This window comes from Acartia tonsa, chromosome 6 (genome assembly GCF_053477335.1).
Source record: "Acartia tonsa isolate MP-2025a chromosome 6, ASM5347733v1, whole genome shotgun sequence".
NCBI lineage: Eukaryota > Metazoa > Arthropoda > Copepoda > Calanoida > Acartiidae > Acartia > Acartia tonsa.
In genome coordinates this window covers 17,870,895-17,896,266 of record NC_137265.1, presented here as the reverse complement: position 1 = coordinate 17,896,266, position 25,372 = coordinate 17,870,895, and the positions used below count along the sequence as shown (strand labels likewise).

The following is a 25,372-nucleotide window of genomic DNA, read 5'->3' as shown; positions in this document are numbered from 1 at the left end:
TTATGTGTTTTTGCCAATGGCTTTGCATCTAGCCTCTAGGAGTCAACCCCAGGAGTAGATGAAGGTCAAACCCCCTAAGTTAATGAAGAAAATATTTTTAGTTTTTATTATTTCTTTGGAATTATACATTTCTATAGCATTAAACCTGCACTGAACGAAAATTTAAGTTGCCCGAAAATTGTGAAATTGCTAAAAGAATAAACTGTCGAGTACTAGATAGTTTCTCTTTTATTGATGTTGTGATTTTGTTTTATTTTCAGAGGTAAAGGTGATAAAATGACATGTACAGTTTGTAATAATAATAATTCCACACCATGTGGAGGGTGTGGCAGTGTTCAGTATTGTGGAAAAGTAAGGCAATTTATATAGGCAAAGCAAATTAGGTTCGTTTGTCCGTTCGTCTGTAACGTATTCGATTTCTCTGATCCTATATATGTATCAATGGATATAGAATAAAGGATATTGTAATGGGGGAATTTTTGTAGTCAATTTAGGTTGCTGATATAGTCATCAGATATTGGTCAATATGTTCCTATATGGTCAGGACGTAGATAGGGTATATTCATAAGGGCGGGGTATCTTTATATTAGACAGAAAGGAGAAACATTTTATTCATTTCTGTATCTTTTTAATTCTTGTGTATCGAACGCTATTGTAAAGTCAAACTGTATATTTAAGACAAATACTTAATGATACTTAGAAAGAACACTGGAAAATAAATCAGTCTATCATACAATAAAAATGAATAAATTTCTATTTTGTTAGAATGAAATCCTTTGGTATAGAACTTGGTCAATATTGTTTAGTTTTTAACTTATATAGTATATACAATATTGAGTAACTTGCACACTATAAAAACAAATATGAAACTCACCCTGTAATGTCAATCATGCATTTAACCCAAATTAAAACTCTCAATGATTGACATAAAAAGTTAATAACAATTTTGCAAGGGAATATTTGTAGTAAAAAAGCTACGCCTTAAATTTAAAAATAAATATATTTTTGAGTTAGTTAAAATTTTTTCTCTGTCGGCCTTTTTACCTTAGAACAGTAAGATGTAATGTAATATAATCAATATAAGTGAAAATTAAAGACTATTAAGAAAAAGTTAAACATTTCAGACTTTTAACCATTATATAAAAGTTTTTTTAAAAATAATTTTGAAAAAAAATTGGACGAAGCCCAATCTGTCCCACTTTTGAGCAAGACGATTCCCTTTTCTCCCATCTCTTTTAAAGAGATTTTCTTCCCCCCCCCTTCCCTTTTTATTTTCCCTTTATATGACGTCATATAGGAATCGTCTTGCTCAAAAGTGGGACAGATTGAGTTTCGTCAAAAATTGAAATTACTTTTTTTTGTACGTTTCATTTTAACATAAATCTGATATAAAATGTGTTACTTCTTATAACTATATTTTTTGATGAGTTACAACTTGATTAATAATTTGAAGGAATGTATTTTTATTTTTATTATAGGAATGTCAGAAAAAGGACTGGAAGCAACACAAGGGCTCGTGTAAGAATTATAAGATTGTGAATACTGCAGAGGAACATGGAAATCATGCTGTTGCAAGCAGGTATATATAAAACATAGCGACTGCGCCCCTAAAGGTACTAGAGGTGGGGGAGAGTGGTATTAGTGCTATATTATAAAATATGGTTAGAATTTTTGAGTGTTGAATTTTTTTTCTTGGGGCGATTTCTCTTGGGAGGGTCGTTGTTTCTTCTTTCAGACTATTTATAAACTTTCCTTACACTGTAAAGGAGAAACATGTCGGTTCTTGCCCATTCTTTCAGGGTTAAACTTAAATATTTAATGTTTTAAACCTTCAAGTGTTCCAACTAATTGTTCTAAAAACATTTTATCTTTTCCATAATTGTAAGACTAAATTAAACAATGACTTCTTAGTTTAAAACACATAATTTATTACAGAACAAACAAAAGATTTTTAAAGAATGATTTGTAAGTAATGAATGTCATATCTGAGAATAGTTATTTTTCGCATCATATTAAAGACAGCTTTCCGCAGATAAAATAAAAAATAATAGTATTAAAACCAGTTTTGTTAGCCCCAAGGTGTCGAAGGCCCGGGCTAACAAAACTGATATTGATTTTATGAGTTTTATTCTAGTAATCGTGGAAAGTTGTTTGTAATACGATGCTATACATGATTTTTTCAGTATGGCTGAGAACCTGTTCAAATCCAGGGGACATTAATCGGTTTCGAAGCTTACTGGAAAAAATATTTTTAAATTATACCTAGTTGTCAAATAAACAAAATAATATGCTTTTTTCTTGCAATTTATCTCTTAATTTTGTTTAAATGTAGAGATATAAAAGCTGGCGAGAAGTTGATGGTAATGAAACCTGACATTATTGGACCAAGACTTTTTCAACCACAGCCATGTTGCTTGGGTAAATTATATTTTTTTCAACTGAGAAAGAAACCATAAAAATTAAGGCTTTGAAAAATATCTTTTTTTTTTACACTTGCTTGTTATATAAATACTTTCAAAGATTTTTCTCAGAGCCTTAAAAACAACACTATACTTATATTAAATTTTTTGGATCTAGTGCAGTTACGTAAGCCATTTGACAGCCAGAAGCCTTAAAAGTTCATAGATTTTTTTAGATTTTCCTTACCAGGAACATTTTAATTTATATCATATGATTTTTAAAAATCAACTTAAAATAAATACAAAAGCATTTAGTAAATTTTATATTTTAGGAACATATGGGACATAGGACTTTCTAGTGTCATGGCTTTTTATCTTATCTTAAAAAGTATCAACAGACTTTCATAAGATAAATGTTCACAAACTACTAGTAAACAATAGTTGCATATTTTATATTTAGGTTGTCATGCTGGAAACAAAAAGTTGTTGTGTTGTCAAAAGTGTAACCTGCCTGTGTGTTCAGCTAAATGTACTGCAAGTACATTCCATCAGGTATCAATAGTGTAACCTGCCTGTGTGTTCAGCTAAATGTACAGCTAGTACTTTCCATCAGGTATTAATAGGGTAACCTGCCTGTGTGTTCAGCTAAATGTACTGCTAGTACGTTTCACCAGGTTTCAAAAGTGTAACCTACCTATGTGTTCTGCTAAATGTACTGCTAGTACATTTCATTAGGTATCAAAAGTGTAACCTGCCTGTGTTTTCAGCATAATGTACTGCTAGTACATTCCATCAGGTATCAAAAGTGTAATCTTCCTGTATGTTTAGCTAAATGCACTGCTAGTACATTCCATTAGGTATCAAAAGTGTAAGCTACCTGTGTGTTCAGCTAAATGTACAGCTAGTATATTCCACTAGATATCAAAAGTGTAACCTAAACGTAACCTACAAGTCTGTAAGGTTTTACTGAAACAAAACATATTTTGTGATTAGTAAAGAAGTTTTTTTTGTTTCATCAGTTGAGTTGCCAGTGGCACCTTTAGTGGCTGGTTCTATCTCAAAAACACTTGGTTCGTTGCGTCTGTGACTGCAGCTTTGTTTAAGCTGCCTAGATGAGTGTGGCCGTGGCTTTAGCTTTAGCTTGCAAATGTCCTGTTGGTTTCATTATTGTTTTTAAAAGCAATAAGATAAGACAATCGCACACACTTATTAAAAGATAAACGTTGCTATTTGTAGAACATGTTATGTGTTTTTGGAAAGTCAGATATAATCAATTACTTACCTAAAAACAATTGATGACATACATACCAGGGAATTTAAGGGATAAGACAAATTAGGTATAGTCCTTTTCGTAACATCGCACCTTGTGGAGCGATTCTTCGTGTTTTTCACAGTAGCTTTTCTCCTATTTCTAGCCCCTGCGGGGGGCTCTAATCCTACAGGGCCAATTACCTAACCCTGTGGGGCAATCACCTAACCCAATATAACCTAACCTAAAATAACCTATAAAAAGCCATTTTAAAAATACGACGAATTGCCACTTATGGGGCGATGTTACGAAAGGAACTATTTCCGAAAAATTGAAAATTACCCTTTCTGTAAATGAAATTATTAGTTGAAGGTTTAAAATTGCTGGATTAAAACCAACCAACCAAGATTTAATAAAGGTACCCAAAGTTTAAAAGCTAATGAATAAAACTTTGGGTACCTGATTTACAGTCCTTAATCACCTTACTCCTTGATACAAACACTTGCAAAATATCGTCAATATTTTGCAACAAAAACAATGCTGAAGCTCAAGATTTTCAAACAAACAAAATAACAGCCAGAGATTTTGCACCCGCGAAAATTAAATATATTGTCCATATTTACAAAATATATACTTAACATGAATTGTTGATGAAAAATTAAATATAATATCATGCTGTAATTATTATCAATACAATACAAGTAAAAACTTTAAATAAATACTACAAATGAAATATTCCTTTTAAAAAATAATTTGATTTGTTTAAAATTTGTTTTAGATGGAGTGTGCTTTAGTTCATAAATACAAGTCAAATCTGCCAGGTATAAAATTATATATAGATGCATACAGGATATTGAGTACTGGTTGTCTGTTAAAATATAACATCAAATTAATTTCAAGTGAAAGGTAAAAATTTATCTTAGAACAACAGTGCATATTTAAGCCTAAAGATTTGTAAAATGTGTATAATTATTGTTTTCAGTTGAATTTTGTTACTTGTGACACAATTAAAAAAACTCCTGAAAAATTAGATTTTTTAAAAATAGAGAACAAGAACTTCTAAGTGTCCTTCTATTTGATTTATCTTTTGACCAATTGACTTTTTTACGAAGTCTCATCTCTTAAACCTTACTCTTTCTCTTACATTACTGTCAGTTTCTTTAATTTTGTTTATTTGTTTCCTCCAAAAAAGGATGATTTGCAAAGTTGTTGATTTTTTATGAACATAATTAAGTTTTCCATGATAAGGGTTCATTAATTTTATTTATATTGCTTGCAAAAATGTGTGCAAAAATTATCTTTTGAATTAGATCTATGAAAGCTTTAGGACGAGCATTAATTCCGATTTTAACACTTTACAGACACCAATGAGACAAATCACACATATTAAGGGCTAGGACAATGGATGATATATTAATCACTATCTTATTCTTGAGCCTGTAATAAAAGTTTTACCTTTGGTAGCTGGTAGATTTTTTGGGTTTTATAAAAACAAGATTGGAAACAAAAATACTTTGCGAGTTTAGAAATAAGATCCTTTCCCCCAAAAATACATATATATTACATATGTTTTTTTAGTAATTTTAAGATTGCGTTAACTTCACTTTGGTTTAGAAGAAACTCATTGCTTAAGATTGCCACCAACAACTTCAGTTTTTTGAGGGGTTGAATTTAGTAGTCCACTTGAATATTACGGGAAAATGAAAAAAAATGCATTAAATATTTTAGAAGGGAAGGATGTCCCAATTACATGTGTTTTGCCTCTCAGAATTCTTGCCCTCAAATATTCTAAGGTATTTTTATTTCTTTTATTTTGCGCATATTCTTTATTTTCGGCATCTTGTGAAAGTGATATTGAACATAAGTAATTAAGTCTAATTAAGTAAAAACATTTCTATATTTTATTGTACACTATCATTATGTAACTGATCTTAACCTATTAAAAGAATTCTTTCACTTGGTTCATTAAACTGCTTTACTAAAAATCTTTGTTATTTAATGTTATTCATCATTATAATGATTTTAGCCTGAGATTTACACGTCTTTATTGGAACTGGAATCTAATAGCGAGGTAAGCAAGGACGTACAAGCTTTTTTTTATTTTGAGGGAGGTAAATTTATGGGTTTAAAAGGTTTGAATGGTAAAAATTAACTTTAAAACATTATTTTAATTGTACTTGATTGTTAGGATAGGTTATTTATTTAGTTATAAAAGCCATTCTACTTGAAAATATAAACTTGATCTTAAAATATTATTTTTATGTTTTAAACCTAAAAAATGAGTCATACCCATCACAAAAATAACACAAAAAAATTTTTTTTCTAATAACAAACAAACTTTCATATGTGTTTTATGTGTTTAGGAGATAAAAAAGACAGAAAAATGGGCATATTACAAATCAAATGTATTAGGTAAAGTTTTAATTTTACTTGAAATTAATCATGCATGTGTATATTTATTAAGAGTTTTAAATTTAAGCTAATAATAAAGAAAATTTATTAGAATTAGACATACGGACGAACATCAGGAATCTAAGGGGATTTATTGATGTATATCCCCCAAAATGATACACAGAATAACCCCTTCTGTGGATTACATTAAGTGGTCAAAACATTTGGCACTCAACTTTATGAACCAACCAATCAAATTCTAATAATAGTCCCCAAAGTTGTTAAGCCAACAAAAAATAAAACGTTGTTATAACACTTTGGAAAGTAGTGTAATAAACACTAAACAGCCCAATGTCCACTTTCTACTTGCATTCTGATGCTGTAAAGATAAAGGTGCTATTATCCCTTGATAGTAGTTTTGAAAACAATAGAACGATTCTAACATGGATTAATTCTAGATCCAGTAAGAACAGAGAGACATAAACATCATCCATTCTTTGAAAGATTAGCTTTCAAAATAAAATTTTGCATCTTAGATCCAATAGTCAATTTAGGTTGCTATTTCTCCTGCCATTTAATTATCCATTCGTTCATCCAGTAGGATGAGAGGGGTAAAGTAGTTGTAGGTGGAGAGAGGATCTTTATTTTAGCCAACTTGAAGTTTTACTTTACATAATGCTCTGGTGTAAGATCGGAGTAATAAAAAATCGATTATTTTAGATCCTTTGCTGAGTTTATCGCTTCCAGATAGTAATGAAGAAGATTATGAAAGAATAATTGGTATCATTCTCACAAATGCATTTGAAGTTGTTTCAACGCAAAACCTTCTAGTGGTAATAATATTTCTTTTCACTTTTTAACTTTACAAGCGGTTCGGTTGCGCCCATAGCATCTCTGTGAGACAAAAAATATAGCCTAGTGTGATGAGACATATGTGGAGATTACTTAAAAATTGAAACCTATAGGTTTTGTTGTTAGCAAAATTATAACAGACAAAAAGCAGCTTACTATTTGATAAAATAGTTATAAATCAAAAAGTTGGTTGTCTGTTGGCTTTTATTTTACAAAACACTCAAAATCCAAAAACACCTTGGCTAGCAAAAAAGTTAGAGTTGCATTAGCCATACATAGATTTAAAGGAATATGTAAGACATAGTTGACCCAAACCCAAAGACTAGCCAAAAAAATTTTATAAAAAAAAAAATTCAAATTTTTATATGATTTCACCTAATATAAGATTAAACAGTAAATCTTATATATTGTTGTAGGGTTTATACAGAATTCCGGCCATGATGAATCATGATTGTATTGGAAATGTTAGGGTTAGTATGGACTCAGGTAAACATTTACTTGATAGCTATTATTTTACATATTACCTATTTGGGGCGGTTCTTTGATTTCAAGTGATTATCTAGAGAACCCTAGGGCATCAACCGATTGTAATGGGATGCAATACTCTAACACCCAATGGTGTTTATTAGGTTAAGTAACATCCAACAGAAAACCAACCCTTTGATTGCACTCTACGAGTCATAATTCTTGGTCATTGGGTTATTCTGACTTTGATTCTATTATGTTCCGAAAATGTAGGTATTCTACAACTAATAAAATTCCACTTGCATAGAATATAATAGAACACCTTATTAAATTCTTCAGATCTATATGGTTCTAAACATTAACAAACACTAGACTTATATCCCATTTGATTGTAATTCTTTCTTTACTATAACAAGAAAAATAACTTTCCAAATTCCAAGAACAGTTGAATTATAACTACTTATCCACCACTTTTTGTATTTTTTTTTTTTTTTTTAATAACTAAATATTAAATATTAAATTTCAAGGCCCTGCTGCAACTGCGGCTACTGCCTTTTATATGCGGCTGAGGTTGAAAAATATGTCATAAGGCTAACCATGCGGCTACGATTGAGAAGAATTAAGCTGCCCCAGCTGTGGATGGCTGAGGCTGTGGGTTCTTGCAGCTGGATTAAATTCTAAAAATACGTGACTAAGATCTGATGTAAAAGTTGCAAAGGCCATAGCACTGGCGGGCTAGGATTAGCATTTCCTAATAGAATGCGGCAACCGAACCCATTTATTTAAAATATTTTATATTATAAAAATGTTCTGTATATTTTAGTTGGGTTAATGACTGTAACCGCCAGTGTTCCAATTAAGAAGTCTCATCCCATCAAATTTAACTATGTCAAGGTATTCAAATATTATAATTGGTCTTCCAGACTTAATTTCAGGATCTGTACAATGGTAATGCTATACTTAGACAGCACAGCTTATCAATAACTGACTTACATCTGTCTGTATGTCCTGAAGTATTTGTCTATAGATTAAATTGTTTGGTTGGTAATTAAACTTGTTAAACTAATTTGTACTATATGGTCTCTTGATGCACTTAATATTTAGGGGGAGGAACTACTCCTCTACTTTCAGTTTTAAAAAAAAGCTTTTAAAAAAATAAGGTCCTTTTTTTCAATGGGCGATTTTTCTTCAGAAGGTGGTGGTACCCTCCCCTAAAATAGTTATAAACCTTCCAGGACTAATATGAAGCTACATTGAGAACTTTATCGTTTCAGTGGTTAGCGAGATCCGTTGGTGCATACAGAAAGACTTATTAAATCTAATTTATAGTCTTGTTGTCTAAAAAATAATGTCATTTCTATTCTTTTTTAATTAACAATAAAATATAATAAAATACTTCTGCTCTGCTTCCTACAAAAGAGAAAGTAATTTCTTAAATTAAAAAGAAAATCTAGCAAATATTATCTTAAGTCGAAGTAAACTATGCCTAACAATGCATGAAATTTGTCACATACTTTCCATCAATCTATGTCAGACGTGTTGCCGCAAGGGTTACATTATTTTTAGGGTAAATCACTCTCACAACTCTCATAACTAGGACTAACAATAGTTGAAATTGAAAAAATACAATAGTGTAGGTTCGGGATTTTATGTTTGTTGGATAGTGAAAATTGTATGAGAAATAGTAAAGCATCACCTCCCCCTCCCCCCCTCCCCCTATCTTGGTTATATATTTAAAAATCGAAACTGTTATACATTGATTTGCTTTTTTTTGTCACAATAAGATACAATTTAAATAGAGTAGCATCCTAATTTGGCACAATGTTATAAGTAAAACATATTGATCAAGGGGAATCTTTATGGTGCCTATAAAAATTACGTCATAAAATACAAATGACTAATGAATATGATAGGCAAATACAGAGACTGAATTACCTTTTGCAGACAAGTATACATTTTAATTGACCAATAGTAGGCCAGTTTAACGTTATTTTTATAAGCACCATAAAAAGCTTCATTAAGTGTTAATTCTTCCGATTTTTTATCTTCGCTTTATGGATGTTGAAATCCTAGTTCCATTCTGAACGTTGGGAAACGATTTTTAGAAAGTATTACGAAACTCTCCACTAAATATTTAAATTCGTGTGAATGGGAAGAATCGATATATTATTACATGGATTGTTCACCAGATTTTACTGTAGAGATAAAATGATGCCCTTAGCTGGCTGAAATAACGTTACCCTCTATTAACACTCTTAACCTCATCCCCTCTCCTCCTACTGAATAAACGAACTGATTAATAAATGATGTCTTTATAAGCAGCCTAAATTTTCCCCTTGTCATAATATCCACTTATATTCTATATCCATTGGGGACGACAGATTTGACGTGAAACTAGACGGAAAATCTGCACTTTTTATATATTTTCCTGAATTTTTGTGTTAATTTCGCATTTCTAAATTGTAAGATTAACTCATTTTACCTTTTGCATTTAAATTTGGGAATATGGTTTTAAGTAACAAAACTTATCTATAATTCAATAAGTCCGTTTGTCTGTAAGAAACAATGTATTCGAATAATTTGATTTTAAAAGACTGATAAATAAGATAGCTGGCTTAAAAAAAACATGATCAATAAGCATGTACTCATTGTTTATTCACTACTACCCTATCTATAATACAAAGTAGAATGATGTCTGTCCGTCCGTATGTCTGTCTGTCCTGCTGTCCGTCCCTTAATATCTCGGTAACCACCGAACCGATTGGATTCTACTCTTCAGGGAATATACCTACTGGTCCTGTGGTGGTTTTAGGCTATTTTCTGTGGGGGTGGGACACCCCCAACCCCCCAAAAAACAAAAAAATCCCCCCCCATTTTTTTTTGCTGAAGATTTCCTTGGTCCTTTTACGAATTTCGCCAAAAATTTTTTTGGATCACCTCTTTGGTCAAAGCCCCTAGAGGCTAGGGGCGAAGCCGCTAGTTGATAAAAAAAGAGTGCAAAAAATTTTCTATTCATTGTGTAGCTCTTAAAAATGTACATTTGTTGTACACAATGCCCTCCCAAGTGACATGGAAATTTAAGGTATGCTCTCTCAGGAATGTGCATTTACTTTATACTTTTCTTAAAGTCATTGTAAGTAAAAATTTTTTAAAAGGTGGGTAATTTGCTATTGGGGGGGGGGAGTAAATTTGCGCGCGAAGCTCGCCGCAAATTTTTTTAACCCCCCCCAAAAAAAATGTTTACCCCGGGGGTAAAATTTCCTTGGGGGGGATTGTTAGGGATTTTTTTTTTGGGGGGGGGGGGGTATTTCCCCCCCTAAAATTGTTTGGTGGGGTAAATACCCCCTTCTAAATGGTTGGGGGTGTCTACGGCACCCCCAAGGTAGGGGTAAATTTTAAATGGGAGGGGTAAAATAAGAAATATTTTTGGGGTGCCTACGGCACCCCCAAATTCGTTGGGGGGGGGGGAATCACCCCTTTACCCCCCCCTTGGACGTCTATGGTTTGATACACTCGATTTTTTGTGCATGATGGTTATAATACTAAGATAGTCAGTAAGATATCTTTTTGATAAGAATTGACAAATTATGCATTTATTCATAATTTTGATAAATACAACATTTCAGATGTTCCTATCTCTTTGAGAAAAAAAAGTCCCACTACACTTTGATAAAACGTAGAAATTTATACATAATCACCAAATTTAACAGAAAAGAATATTTTTCTTGAGTTTGAACGTACGTAGGTGATAACTTTAAGTTTCAATAGATGAGAAATGACGAAAATTAAAAGAAATGTGTTTCAAGAAGTAAAAGGAAACTAAGAATTAATAGCAACGTTGTATTTCAACTTTTACGGTGATAGGGCCTTCGGCTTCTCGTAGTTAACAAAATAATGATTAATTTTATTTTTTAGATTTTTTATTGTGTATATTTTTATGTGTATTTACACAATCTTTACATTAAGTATTTAGACAATGAAATGAAAAACCTAATTAATTCCAAAAACAAATAGAATAATGGTCTTATCATTTGGTCAATGTGATTTTAATTAGGACTATTAGAGCACTATGAGTATTAAATACTCTACGGTTGGAAAACTCGAGATCAACTATAGACGTTTATTTCCCATATATATCTTTCATGGATCTTGATGCAATAAAGCAAGCCGTTTTATAAAAAAAATCTGTCGAAAATATTTCATAAGGTAAAAATCTAAAAAGTTGTTGCTCATATAGAATAATATTTATACCTTTGACTTAATATTCTGCGTATTAAGTTTTGACACTCTACAAGCATTCATGTTCGTTTGTTCTACCGTTTGATTTCAGAGCTTCATTTTCATTAATGTTGACAAGCCATCCTCGTTTTCGTATTGTTCAAATTTGGTTTAATTAGCGAAAGCGAATTGGATTATACTTATTGCTCAATGTCATAGTCAAAAACGACGAACTTGCCTTGATTTTAAGGTGTTATAAAGTACATTTAAGAATATTTAAATTGTATACTGTATAACTTTAGAAATATGCAAAGAATTTAAGTTTGCGCTTTCTCATATAATGCTCTAATGAATATTTAAATGTTTAGAAGCAATTCGTTTCTACAATATATCGTAGTGTCTATTTTTATTTTCAGTTTTGAAAAATAAAATTAGTTGGAAAATATGTTAGAGTTTGTGTCCACAAAGATCTTGTAAATGGCTTGACTGAACGTTACGCAATTTTTAGGAAATTTTAGTCTTAATTCAAAATAGATTAAAATTTATTTTTCGGGGGGGGGGGGGGAATGCTTAGATCTAAAAAACCGACGGAATTGAAAGACTTTTTTGAAACTTTTTTTGTGAATAAAGTTTCTTCATAATTCGAATTCTCCATTCGCGAGTCTGATTTCATGATAATTTCAGGCCTTGGATCCCACCTGGATCCGCCAGGAACAGCTGAATGTGAACAAATTCTTTACCTGTGGGTGTGCCAGGTGTTTGGATCCCATGGAGCTCAACAGTCTAGTGTCCGCACACAGGTATAGTTATTTATCGTATCGTATTTCAGAGAGCTTTTCTTCGGGTATTAAAATGAAAATATATAATATAAAAACCAATTTTGTTATACTCACTGGCCGAAGGCCCGGACTAACAAAACTGGTATTTTTTATGATATTTATTACAATATTCGAGAAAAATTGTCTGTAATACGATGTTATCATAATTTTTCAGCATTGCTCAGAACCGGTTCTAATCCAGCAGATCTTAATCGGTTTCGAAGCCATACTTGTAAATAAATTCTAAATTGGGAAATCAGCGACATAAACTTTGATGAACTTGTTTTGCCACCTAAGGTTGTTGAATTAAAATTATAATGGGTTACAAAAAAATATGATAATATTAGAAATAGTCCCTGTTTTGAAGGCCTGTGGACCAACAAAACAGAAATAAATCCTATAATTGTGTACTTCCGACGAAGCCCAAAATACATAACTTTTGCACCACGTCGTCTTAAAATGAGGGAGATGAGAGGAGAAGTGGGAAAGAAAATCCCTAAAAAAGAGATGGAGAATATGACGTCACAGGAAGACGACGTGGTGCAAAAGTATGTATTTTGGGCTTTGTCTTACTTCCCTATCATTTATAAAATTTGATAGATTTCTATTTATGATTTTTATCTAATCGACAATTTTTTTCATAAATAAGTTATTGATTTGTTTAGCTGTACAAATTCTGGATGTTCTGGTGCTGTGATTCCTGTAGAGCCTCTGAATATGAGAGAGAACTGGTCTTGTAATAAGTGTAATCAAATTGTTGAAGCAAGTCATATTAGGTAAATATTAATTTTATATTTGACAAACTATATTTTTTTTAAAAACATTATTTTGCATTTGATATTTTATGATCATTAATCATGTAGAAGTGGGGCAGTAGCGAGCACAAAGTTTTGACACTCAAAATCAAGGGGGGTTTAATTTTATTGTCAGTTGGGTGGATACACCCTACTTCTACATGCCCCTGAAGAGGGGTTTGTTAATACTAAATAATTGTGTTAAAATTATAATTGTTATTACATCGTGCTACATATAGACTAAGATTGGATCAACTGCAGTTAACGGTAAAATATTCCTGGTAACGAATATTTCCAAAAATCTATTAATTTTAAAGGCTGGTAGCTGCTAAACGGCAGAATGTACAGATCATACCCGCACATCGTTTTAAGCGGCATGAAAGGCCTACAAATAATCTGGAATAGCCATAAATCAATAATGCACAATTATTTCGCAGTGCAGAGAAATGCGCGAAAAGACATAGTTTACGCGTTTTTTCTTCCGTAAAGCTTTCCCTGTGCATCATTGGATCTTGGCTATTTCAGATTATTTGTAGGCCTTCTTATGCCGCTTAAAACGGTGTGCGGGTGTGTATAAAAAAAATACAAAACATCCATTATCTTGTGGCTGAGTTTCGTAATATTTCTTTTATATATATATATATATATTTAACCAAAAGGATTCCTATAACGATTTAATCACTATAGTAGTTTTGACAACTAGAATAAAACCACTCACCCTATTTACCAGATATTCTATTTCTTATTTTAAAAACATTTTCAAATACAAGAAAATATCAATAATGAATATAAATTAGTAAATATTAAATATTAGGAGTATGGTGTTGGTAATTAAGCACTAGGTTGGCTTCTCAATTTTATCTGAAAGCCATAATAAAAAACAAGTTATACAACATGCAAGAAAAATATTTTTATTTTGTAAGTTTGCACAAAAAATAGAAGTATTTTTAAAAAGTCACAAAACCTTACATTTCATTTTTTTTATTAGCAAGTTTCTCTACAATACGTGGTTGGACAGTAAAATATCTTTTCTGATCATTTTGTGAAACAAAACAATTTTTTTTGTTATTTTCGAAAACAGTAAAAGTGTCTGACTATGACGTCAGAAAAAATTAACAATTAACCAATGAGAAGCCAGTATTCACAATGGTAAAATATATAGCGGCCTCTCATTGGTTAATTGTTAATTTTTTCTGACGTCATAGTCAGACACTTTTACTGTTTTCTATTCTTCAATTTTTTGTTATCTTCAAAATATAATATAAAATTGCATGTGTTTTATTGTACTTTAGACTTTAACAAAGCATTTGATAATTTATCCATATGATTTTGAACTAAAATCCATAATATTTTTGTCAGTCCCCTTGAAAACATTTCACTTGCCTCTACAGCAAAAGCCGTTCTTATTTGATAAAAATATTAAAGTTTTCATAATTCAATTAACCTTTTAATACAATAATTATGATTTAGGAAAACTCTTAAAGATTTTGAGAAAGATTCAATGGGATTGAACCCCAACAACATGAATGATGTGAAAAAGTTGCTCAACAAATATGAAACTAAACTACACAGGTAAAATTTTTAAAAAACTTAAATGATAATGTAATTGTTTAGGTAATTTAATTTACTATTTAATCCGTGTTTGTTATGAAGCGGTTTTTCTTTAACAAATATTTTAGTAACCTTCACAGAAGACCCTTGATGGTTTTTAGCTATTCCATTTTCTTATTTTAGTCTTTGGATTTTTTAAGCTATTTTTATAGCAGTTTAATTACAGAGCCCCTAGATGCTAACGTGCAACCGCTAGTATAGATTATAACAGTGTAAGGATTCCAGAATGAGATTTTCATTTTGATATTTATATCTTTTATGTTTCAGAAATCATGGTTTGTTATGCGAGCTGAAGCAGATGATCATTTCTGGATATGGAAGACTTCCAGGTTTCCAGGTAAAATAAATATTTGGTGCTTTCCTACATAGTGCTTGTTGCGGACTGAAATCCCCCTCACCTCCACCTGCTTTAATTTTGATAGAAATTGAAACAAGGAGGGATTTTTAAACTATGCATGGGGTCCTGTACTTCTGTATCCTTATTCTTTGGGGCTACTCAGAACCCAATATAACCTAACCTGGCCAGGCCTAAAGTAATAAACAAACAAACGAAAAACTAACCTCCTCCCCTTTTTTTATTTTATTTTTGTTATTAGTTAACATTGTATTATATACCCTGGTTATTCCTCCTCTATCATAAACAAAAATATATTTTTATTGTGTATGTATTTACCTTCTACATTTGAACTAGTTTTCCCTTTTGTTTATGAAAGTCTTCCTACGTAAATAATCTTTTCATATAACTAAATAACGATTCATTTTGAAGAAAACTATGGCTTTTAGGTAAATCATGTGAATAAAAGTTTTTCTTGATAAGTCTCTAATGATTTATGTCACTAGGGAAAAATTTCTTTTAATTTTGTTTAATCTACTTATAAATTTTCTTATCTATACTTAAAAAATTGTAAGTTGTGTTTGTGATTAATATCTATATCTGTCTAGGGCATGTTTTGCGCTATTTAGCTGTTGTAAGCTCCCCTAACAATATAATCCAAAGAAGAAGAAAAATACTCTCAATTTTCCCAAAAATAATTAGTAATGAATACTGTATATGTTTAGGTAGAAGATTTAAAGGAGAGTGATCATAAATATAAACTAGAGCTGTGCAGTGATGTTCTTGCTGTTCTTAATATTGTAGAACCAGGGCTAAATCTAGGAAGAGGTAAATATATACTAGAATTATATAGTCATGTTCTTAATATTATAGAACCAGGGCTAAAGCTAGGAAGAGGTAAATATAAACTAGAATTATATAGTTATGTTCTTAATATTATAGAACCAGGGCTAAATCTAGGAAGAGGTAAATATAAACTAGAATTATATAGTCATGTTCTTAATATTATAGAACCAGGGCTAAATCTAGGAAGAGGTAAATATAAACTAGAATTATATAGTCATGTTCTTAATATTATAGAACCAGGGCTAAATCTAGGAAGAGGTAAATATAAACTAGAATTATATATTCATGTTCTTAATATTGTAGAACCAGGGCTAAATCTAGGAAGAGGTTAATATAAACTAGAATTATTTAGTCATGTTCTTAATATTGTAGAACCAGGGCTAAATCTAGGAAGAGGTAAATATAAACTAGAATTATATAATCATGTTCTTAATATTATAGAACCAGGGCTAAATCTAGGAAGAGGTAAATATAAACTAGAATTATATAATCATGTTCTTAATATTATAGAACCAGGGCTAAATCTAGGAAGAGGTAAATATAAACTAGAATTATTTAGTCATGTTCTTAATATTGTAGAACCAGGGCTAAATCTAGGAAGAGGTAAATATAAACTAGAATTATATAGTCATGTTCTTAATATTGTAGAACCAGGGCTAAATCTAAGAAGAGTTAAATATAAACTAAAATTATATAGTTCTGTTCTTAATATTATAGAACCAGGGCTAAATCTAGGAAGAGGGAAGTATAAACTAGAAATATATAGTCATGTTCTTACTGTTCTTAAATTTAATCAGCTCCTATCAAACTCATATTTGAATGGTTTCTAAATTTAGGTTTGATACTGTTTGAATTACACTCAACTGTGGTTATGTTGGCTAATATGGAGTTTGAAAGAAAGCATAATGCTAACCAACTTTTAATGAGGTAATATTCCTTTTTTGAAATCTATCTTCAGTTTTATATAACTGTAAAAGAATCCATTTATCATTAAATATAAAAATCTTTCAAACTATAAATCTATCAGTAAATTCATTACAAATAATGTAAATAATTGTTAAATGCATATCTGTTTGTCTCTATGTTTATTCTTAATCTATCTATCTAAATATCTTATTAACTATCAATCTATCTGGAAGATTCCTGGACAAGGCACGTATGAATATGAACATGCAGTCTTCTGGGTTACTTTTTCTATTTATTTGTATTATCTCATCTAACTACCCATCTATATGAAACCAGGAAGGTTTCCAGACACCCTATCTATCTATCTTTCTTTATTTTTATATTATTCTATCTTTGTAGGTTGTTGGAGGCAGAAAGATTCCTGGATGAAGCAGGCATAATAATGAGCCTGGAACCAGCAGGAACACCCTATGCCCATATATCTGCTAATGTTCGCGGGTAAGAAAGCATACAACAATAAATTACAGAGTTTAAGTGGAGCATAATTTCTCCCCTAAATCCTTTAAACAAGGATAGCGACATCCATAAGTAGCGAAGAAAAAAAATGGAAAATATATGAAAAGTTATTTGAAAATCACAAAACCTTTTCAATATGTTCTTTGAATGATTTGATATTTATATTTTTGCAGTATGAATGACAGATCAAATATTTTAATATATTTTTTGATATTGGGAATGTTCACAAAAAAAGACCAAGTAAATTGTATAGTAGCTTTGTTACTAAAGATGGTAATCAATACTATTTAATCGTTTAAGCAAGATGGACAGAAAAACAGACATACTGTGGTATGCGGCAACTCTGGGCCATGCAGAAACCAAGACATTATAGTGATGCTACGCACCCAGCTAAATCCTGTTATTCTACAATTGTAAAGCCACCTGAAAATATGTCAGATAACGGTATTGATTTCATCTCTCAGTTGTCCTGCAAATGGAGGGAGGGGTGTTACCCCTCCCTCTCCCTTCTTAAGCACCGGAACCTTCCCCTTCAACCACCAAGTTATCAGCACCACCTCAGCCCTGAGGATAAAGGATCTAAGCCTTCCCTCACCTGATAGAATCACCCCCACACAGACTGTTGTTGTCACAGTAATCATCAAACCTTCCCTTTTTAGTACCCAGACCTACCACTCAACCCCTCTATGCTTATCTACCTATTGGGCTGTTCCATGGGCTATCCTGCCTCCCCCGGACAGGGATAGCCATCCACCTAACCATTGCAACTATCTATGTTTTACTTGTATGATTTACCTTTAACTATCTTTATTCCTAATCCATATGTATTTATATTATGTTGTACAACTTTAGTAATCCTTAGACCTTCAATAAAGGAACAACTGAAAAGCTCTGTTTATTATTTAGTGATTGTTAGAGAAGCGTAGCTTCTCTATAGTATAGGTGTCCACGTCTGTTCACACTGCCGTAGTCATTTGAACTCTGGTGTCTGCCATTTATCCTAGGCGGATACCACAACTTTTGGTGACAGCTGTGTGAGATTACGGCAAACCACAAGTGTAGAGCAGACGCGCAGCTGAGGCTAAGGTACTCCCAGCAGTGAAACTGGCAAAACTGACACAAGCAACCTGAATTACCCACCCTGGATAGCAAGGTCTAACTCTGCATCCGGCAGTTGTGGAAGCGAAACAGCGAAACTTGACGGAGAACCGCGAGAAGCGCCGACATCTAACGGAGAATTGAGCGCTCAAGGGCTGAAACAGGCCTGCGGACTGGCTGAAACAGGCCAACTAAGTGCAAACGGCTGAAAATAGGCCAACATTTACTGCAAGAGATAGCAGGATTCGAACCAGCGGCGCTAGCAGGACGGGACATTCCCTGCCGCCATCAGCCGGATTCGGATACACGGCGCTGCAGGACGGGACATTCCCTGCCGCCGATAGACTGAAACAAGCCAAGGATTCGAACCAGCGGCGCCGCAGGACGGGACATTCCCTGCCGCCAACAGTCGGATTCGGATATACGGCGCTGCAGGACGGGACATTCCCTGCCGCCGATAGGCTGAAACACGCCAAATAGCTGCGAGCTGCGAGCCAACATACGAGTGTAGTGTACCAAGCAGAAGAAACTACGTCAACTCCAAGTATCCTGAGAGGCTACAGCGCAGCCACCCATCTAGAAAAGCAGATATTATATCACATTGTAGGGATTACCACCCTAGTGTGATGGCTAAACAATAGATTTATGAGCAAGGATTGGCAAACAATTTGTTGTGTATTGTGATAAAACTAAAAATAGAACAGGCTTGGTAAGCAAATCTGTTATGTATTGTGATAAGGCCAAAAATAGAATCTAGATGTAATATAACAATGCCTTGATAAACAATCTAACCACCCAAGCCTCCAGCACAACAAATACACCCCTTATCCCAGAGGAAAGGGAGGGGCCCACCATCCATTGAAGAGAATACAATCAAGGTGACATAACAATAGGCCCAGGATTAAGGAAAGGGGCACAATTACTTCACCACACAGTTACCTCAAACCTGTAACACCCCCCTCCCCATAGGGGGGGAACGGACGGTTTTACCCCGTCCCCTCACGCGCTTCCCCTCCTACCCACACTTAAATAAGTCCGCCCACAGTGTGGAGATAGCGACCGGGAGAACAGAGCGCCATTTACGGGTCGCAGAGCTTAGGACGCAACAAAAAAATTCAACGGAAAAAAGAGAGATCCAGCGAACCAATGAGAAAGCAGATTGAGGGATAGAAGCGCATTTTACCTGTGTGCACACTCTGACGGCGCGTAGGCGCGTTGCAAGAAGAGGGGATTTCACACACACACACACACACAGGAGAGGGGCCACTCTATAGCATACAACAGAGATATTTTTTTAGAAGAAAAACTTGCAAGCTCCTCCCTCCCTATCTACAGTGTGATAAGGAAAACTAAATCAGTTCCTCAGACCAGCTCAGACCCTCAACATCTTCCTAGCCCTGCCAACCCTACTTCAAAGCTGAGTGGCTAGTGAAAAAAATATATGTATATATAAATACCCAAGTGATAAATAGTGTTGTTTTTTTGTATCATGGGTGCAAGTAAGGAATACTAACCTCACCATACAACACTGGAGACTGAACGAAAGTACGCCTACCCTGTGGACATAGCCTGACTTGATGCCCCACACTGGGCAGTGGTGGTGTGTACCTTGCCCATAGACCCTCATAGTTGTGAACTATATACAGAGGAAGCGTGATTTTTTGGAGCAAGGAGGAAAGCTAGCTAGCTCTGGGGATATTCCTATACACGTATATATATATGTGGGAGTGTAGCCATATATATAGATAGCCTACATATCCATATATCTACTAGCGGATACGCTCCTAGAGACATCTATGGATACCTAACATATTCCCTTTTATCTCTAAGCTAAGACCCGCTGGTTATCACAGAAATCAAGAGCTATACTGGAAAGGAGAACAACTCAGGCTCAACAGTTAAACAAGACGCTGGCACCAACAGACCAACCCCCTGCTACTTATCATGGGGACGCTCCAGCCACAGAAACTCTTGAGCCAGGAGGACAGAGCCTACGGCTACGTGGACTACCACCCTAATTACACAGCTATAGTATATATAATAGGGGTGAGCCGGCTCGAACCTCCTTGCGGCGCGGCTACTCTACTCTGCTCCTATATCTACAAGATAAGAAATTGTCAGCCCCTAGCCCGACGTGCGGCAATAGAAGACATTCCTGATTGGGCATTAACTGTGTGCCTAGGCATGCTGCTGGCACTGTGGTGGACAGAAGTCTTCATTTGGACCATAACCACCAACATCTGTACCCCACCACTCTCTGCTTCTTCATACAAGGTGCTGCTTCTGTTATTACTTTGGCCTACTGTGTTGAGTACAGTGAACATAAAACACATGCCAGGTCACAGACCCCTGGTCCCTGAGATGCCCTTGTCTGGAAGGGTGACTGAATGTCCGCTGCACAGCTCCTGTACAGTTGGTGCTCAACGCACGAGAAATGGAGATACTGGACTGGGGATTGTTGAACCTGTATGTGTCCTCCTGGGGGTGTTGAACGATGCAACTGAGCCTAATGAGAAGGTGACAAGCTTCAGAGACTTAGTGGCCAGCCCCAAGATGGACACTTCCACCAGAACTGAGACTCCAAAGGGGCCCAGCCCTAGGGCCAGTACCACCTGTTTCTGGGGTGGAAAGGTCCTCCCTGGCGCTGGCCTCACCAATCTGGAGGATGGGGAGCTGTCCCAGGGGAATAGGCTCTTCACCCAGATGCCCGACGCGTACCTGGGGGTGGGGGAGCCGCCACCCAAGCCTCCCTGGGAGCCCCCAGGCATGGAACGACTGGGGACCGGCCTAAGGATGGGGAATGGTGACCTGCTGCAGTGGAAGGCTTTACCCAGCACGGAGGGAGCAGGGTTGACCAGCAGCAGTGAGGCTGTTCCCCCACACTCCAAGACCAGATGCCTCTACTCTGTTGAACCACTGCACATGACCCAGCCAAGTCCCCCCATGCTGCTGAAGATGGAGGCCCACCAGGATGCAGAGCTCCAACTAGGGAAGTCAATAAGAAGGCCACCCCCTGCCAAAACCAGAACCACCGCAGGGGCTCCCCACCCGCAGCTGACGGAGCCTGGCAGGGACGCATTCCAGCTGGCAACTCTGGCCCAACTCAGGTGGCTACCAACAGCCTGCTGGCAGTCCAGAACACAGTTCAGGCTACCATCAGTATGGCATCTTCTGGGCCTTGCTGGTTCAACTGTGGGTACCTGTCCACACACTGGCCACAGATACCCCCCAGAGATCATAGCCCCCCTTCCGACTGGCACCATCAACGGCCTTTGCTACCAACTACCTGGCGTAACCGGAGGCAGGATCCCTCATGTGGAGAAGCACCTGCAGAAGCTAAGGCCAAGGCTGGCCGCGCCACCCAGGAGAGGAGAGCCGCTGTTGGATGGAAGGGACCTGTGTGTATGGGGAGGAGGCTGAATGTAACCAAGGAGCCACCACAAGCAGCCCAGCACTGCCTGACCCCCAGTAGGGGAGACCCTGTTTGTCAGCTGGTGCCCCAACTGGAGGAGGAGAGACCTGGCAGGTTGATACACCCTGGGGAAGCCGGACTGATGGGACCCAGCTGGACGAAGGAGCGCTGCCGCTTCAACGGCCACACAGCCGCCAAGTGTAGAACCGGTTGGGACCAGGCAATGAAGAAACACCAGACAGCCCAACAACCTGCATACAACCAGTCTGACATCCAGGTCTACCTGGAGGGAGATGCCCAGCCTTCACCCCAACCAGCTGCCGCCGCTGGGGCCGCGGCTTCCCAGGAGTCTGTGTCTCAGATTGGGACCATAGTGGCCAGGATCAACGTGCTGGGAGGAGCGGCTGAACCCAACCGGGTTGGCCTGAACCTCAGCCTCAACCACCTGGGACCGGTGTTCGTGCAGCCAACCAACATTGCGGAGCCAGAAGTCCTGCGGCCTCTGCCGGTCGGCATCAACATGATGGTACCCGTCAGACCGCGTCCCCCGAAGGAGGAGGTAACCCCTGTCACCCCCAGCGAGAGCCGAGGGGCGCTACCCAGCGCCACCGGGACGGTGTACGGGGAGGCCCTGGCGGCTGCCGAGCGGGAGAGGCAAGAGGCGCTAGCCAGCGAGTCTGAGTCGATGTATGGGACGCCAACCGGCGTCGCCACCTGGAAGGAACGAGAGGTGCTTCCCTGCACCACCAAGCTGATGTTTGGGGCGACAACCGTCGCCGCCACCTGTGAAGACTGGGGGGTGCTATCCAGCGCCCCACGCTGGTGCCTGGGGCGACAACCGTCGCCGCCACCGAGAGACCTGGACCCCTGTGAAGACTGGGGGGTGCTATCCAGCGCCCCCACGCTGGTGCCTGGGGCGACAACCGTCGCCGCCACCGAGATACCTGGACCCCGGAACAAGCCCGCAGCCCCAGAGGAAGGGGTGACACCCGTCACCCCCAGTCAGCCAGAGCCTCCAGCCAGCAGGGAGAGTCCAGCTGTCCCTCACCCTCAACTGCGTCCAGCTGTCTACCTCCCTCAACCAAGCCAGGGTAATTGTATTGCACTGGTGTACCAGGAAGTTTGTGCTGGGTCAAACTTGCCTGCGCCCCCTGCATCTGCCCCAGAAACCAGGATATCAGCCATTACCAGCCAAACTGAAGAAGCTTTGACCGCTGCCTGGGGAGTAACTCAACTAGATGCGCCAAGTGCCGAGCCTAACCATAGAAGTAGAGGATCCCCAACAATTATGTCTACCCAAGATGGAGACGATGTGCCTGGACACCTTCAGGCTAGGGGAGGAAATCAGGAGCCTTGTGCCTCCAATCCACCAGCAGCAGCGGCCGTGGATGGGCCTGTCCCCCAGCCAACTAGAGCAGAGCCACCCTTGCAGATCCAAGACAGCCTCCGGCACAGGGGATGGACTGTTACCTTCCCCTACCCTGCAGGTCTGACTGCCATGCACCACCCTGCCAATGTCCAGGATGAGCCTGAGGGAGGCAACGTTCCTACAGTATGGCAACCACCACCTGCCTGCGTTGACAGAGACCCTGGAAGCCGAATGAACCTGACCAGCCCCGAGGGCAAAGAAGCTGCGCCTGCATCCAGTAGCCAGCCTGCCAGCCGCAAGGTGACCAACACGATGGAGACCACCAGCCCAGTAGAGAAACCTGAAGAGGTGTATACCAGGCGGCTATTGGTCCAAGCCCCCTCATGCGCTGTGCCACCCCTGGAGGTTGCCAGGGTGGCCTCAGTGGTACACATCCAACGGCCAGAACATCCAACAGGACCAGCTACTCCAGCAGATATAGCAGATTCCGTTCGACCTGGGGGGGGGCTGGAGTCTACCACCGTTCAGCAGCTGGTATCCTGGCGGACCCATTCCACAAGGACAACAAACTGAAGGCCGCAACCACTGTCGGAAGTCTGGCGGTGCAGACAACCCCTCCCAGCCTTCCGAGGGGAGAGTTGTGGTATGCGGCAACTCTGGGCCATGCAGAAACCAAGACATTATAGTGATGCTACGCACCCAGCTAAATCCTGTTATTCTACAATTGTAAAGCCACCTGAAAATATGTCAGATAACGGTATTGATTTCATCTCTCAGTTGTCCTGCAAATGGAGGGAGGGGTGTTACCCCTCCCTCTCCCTTCTTAAGCACCGGAACCTTCCCCTTCAACCACCAAGTTATCAGCACCACCTCAGCCCTGAGGATAAAGGATCTAAGCCTTCCCTCACCTGATAGAATCACCCCCACACAGACTGTTGTTGTCACAGTAATCATCAAACCTTCCCTTTTTAGTACCCAGACCTACCACTCAACCCCTCTATGCTTATCTACCTATTGTGCTGTTCCATGGGCTATCCTGCCTCCCCCGGACAGGGATAGCCATCCACCTAACCATTGCAACTATCTATGTTTTACTTGTATGATTTACCTTTAACTATCTTTATTCCTAATCCATATGTATTTATATTATGTTGTACAACTTTAGTAATCCTTAGACCTTCAATAAAGGAACAACTGAAAAGCTCTGTTTATTATTTAGTGATTGTTAGAGAAGCGTAGCTTCTCTATAGTATAGGTGTCCACGTCTGTTCACACTGCCGTAGTCATTTGAACTCTGGTGTCTGCCATTTATCCTAGGCGGATACCACAATACATCTTAAATCTTTATCTATAATACAAAGTAGAACGATGTCTGTCTGTCTGTTTGTTTGTGTGTTTGTCTGTTTGTTTGATCTCGCTAACCGCTGAACCGATCGGGTTCTCCTTTGCAGGGTAGATTCTCATAGTTCCCGGGAAGGTTTATAACTATTTTCTTGGGGGGTGGGACACCCCAAACCCCCCCAAAAATGAAAAATACCCCCCCCAAAAAAAAATTTCTTTTTAAAACTAAAATTAAAATAGTGGGGTCGACTACCCCCCCCCCCTTATCTTATACTATAAGATAAGACAAAGTTTTATAAGAATATGTTTATATTTTTCAGAAATAAAGAACAGCTCCGTCAATACATTGAACAAGTAAAGAGCATGTAAACTCATCAAGAAAGAATTGCAGCTCAACTAATTCACTCTCTAATTTCTGCCAAAATCCAAAAGCTTCTAAAGACAAAATTTGATAATTTATCAATCAATCATTTTCTCATATCTGTATTCCCAAATTTAGTTTTATTTGTTTCTTTGTATGTATTTATTATTTAGTATTTAAATTTTTTGTTGGTGATCGATTTGAATTTAAATTTTATGATCTAGTAATAGATTAATTTTGAAAATTATTTCTTTGCGGCTTTGGATGATCACCTATTAGTTTTCCTAATATTTATGTTAGATTGAATTATTAGCTATGTTAGCTTTTTTATATCCACATTTTTTTGTTAATTGTTACATTTGCTTTTACAAAATATATTTATATCTATCAAA

The 25,372-nt window shown here is 36.9% G+C and overlaps 1 protein-coding gene across 1 annotated transcript; it reads left to right on the top strand.

Moving 5' to 3' along the window:
* Positions 1–264: 264 nt before the first annotated feature.
* On the top strand, positions 265–25,372 carry LOC145323293 (SET domain-containing protein SmydA-8-like). The gene is made up of 19 exons (XM_080165722.1): positions 265–351; positions 1,479–1,579; positions 2,333–2,418; positions 2,860–2,951; positions 4,427–4,469; positions 5,377–5,441; positions 5,675–5,719; positions 6,012–6,060; positions 6,760–6,872; positions 7,308–7,377; positions 8,180–8,250; positions 12,259–12,374; positions 13,058–13,168; positions 14,657–14,758; positions 15,065–15,134; positions 15,857–15,959; positions 16,814–16,904; positions 17,283–17,381; positions 24,940–25,372. The coding sequence occupies exons 1-19, from the start codon at positions 277–279 to the stop codon at positions 24,986–24,988; spliced, it is 1,551 nt and encodes a 516-aa protein (XP_080021848.1). The 5' UTR covers positions 265–276; the 3' UTR covers positions 24,989–25,372.

What these genes read in the sequence shown, in the direction of transcription:
- LOC145323293 (XM_080165722.1), top strand. Translation starts at nt 277, where the DNA reads ATGACATGTACAGTTTGTAATAATAATAATTCCACACCATGTGGAGGG. An exon ending in ATACAAGTCAAATCTGCCAG is followed by an intron (nt 4,470 to 5,376) that starts GTATAAAATTAT and finishes TAAATATTTTAG; the next exon opens with AAGGGAAGGATGTCCCAATT. An exon ending in ATATCTGCTAATGTTCGCGG is followed by an intron (nt 17,382 to 24,939) that starts GTAAGAAAGCAT and finishes TATATTTTTCAG; the next exon opens with AAATAAAGAACAGCTCCGTC.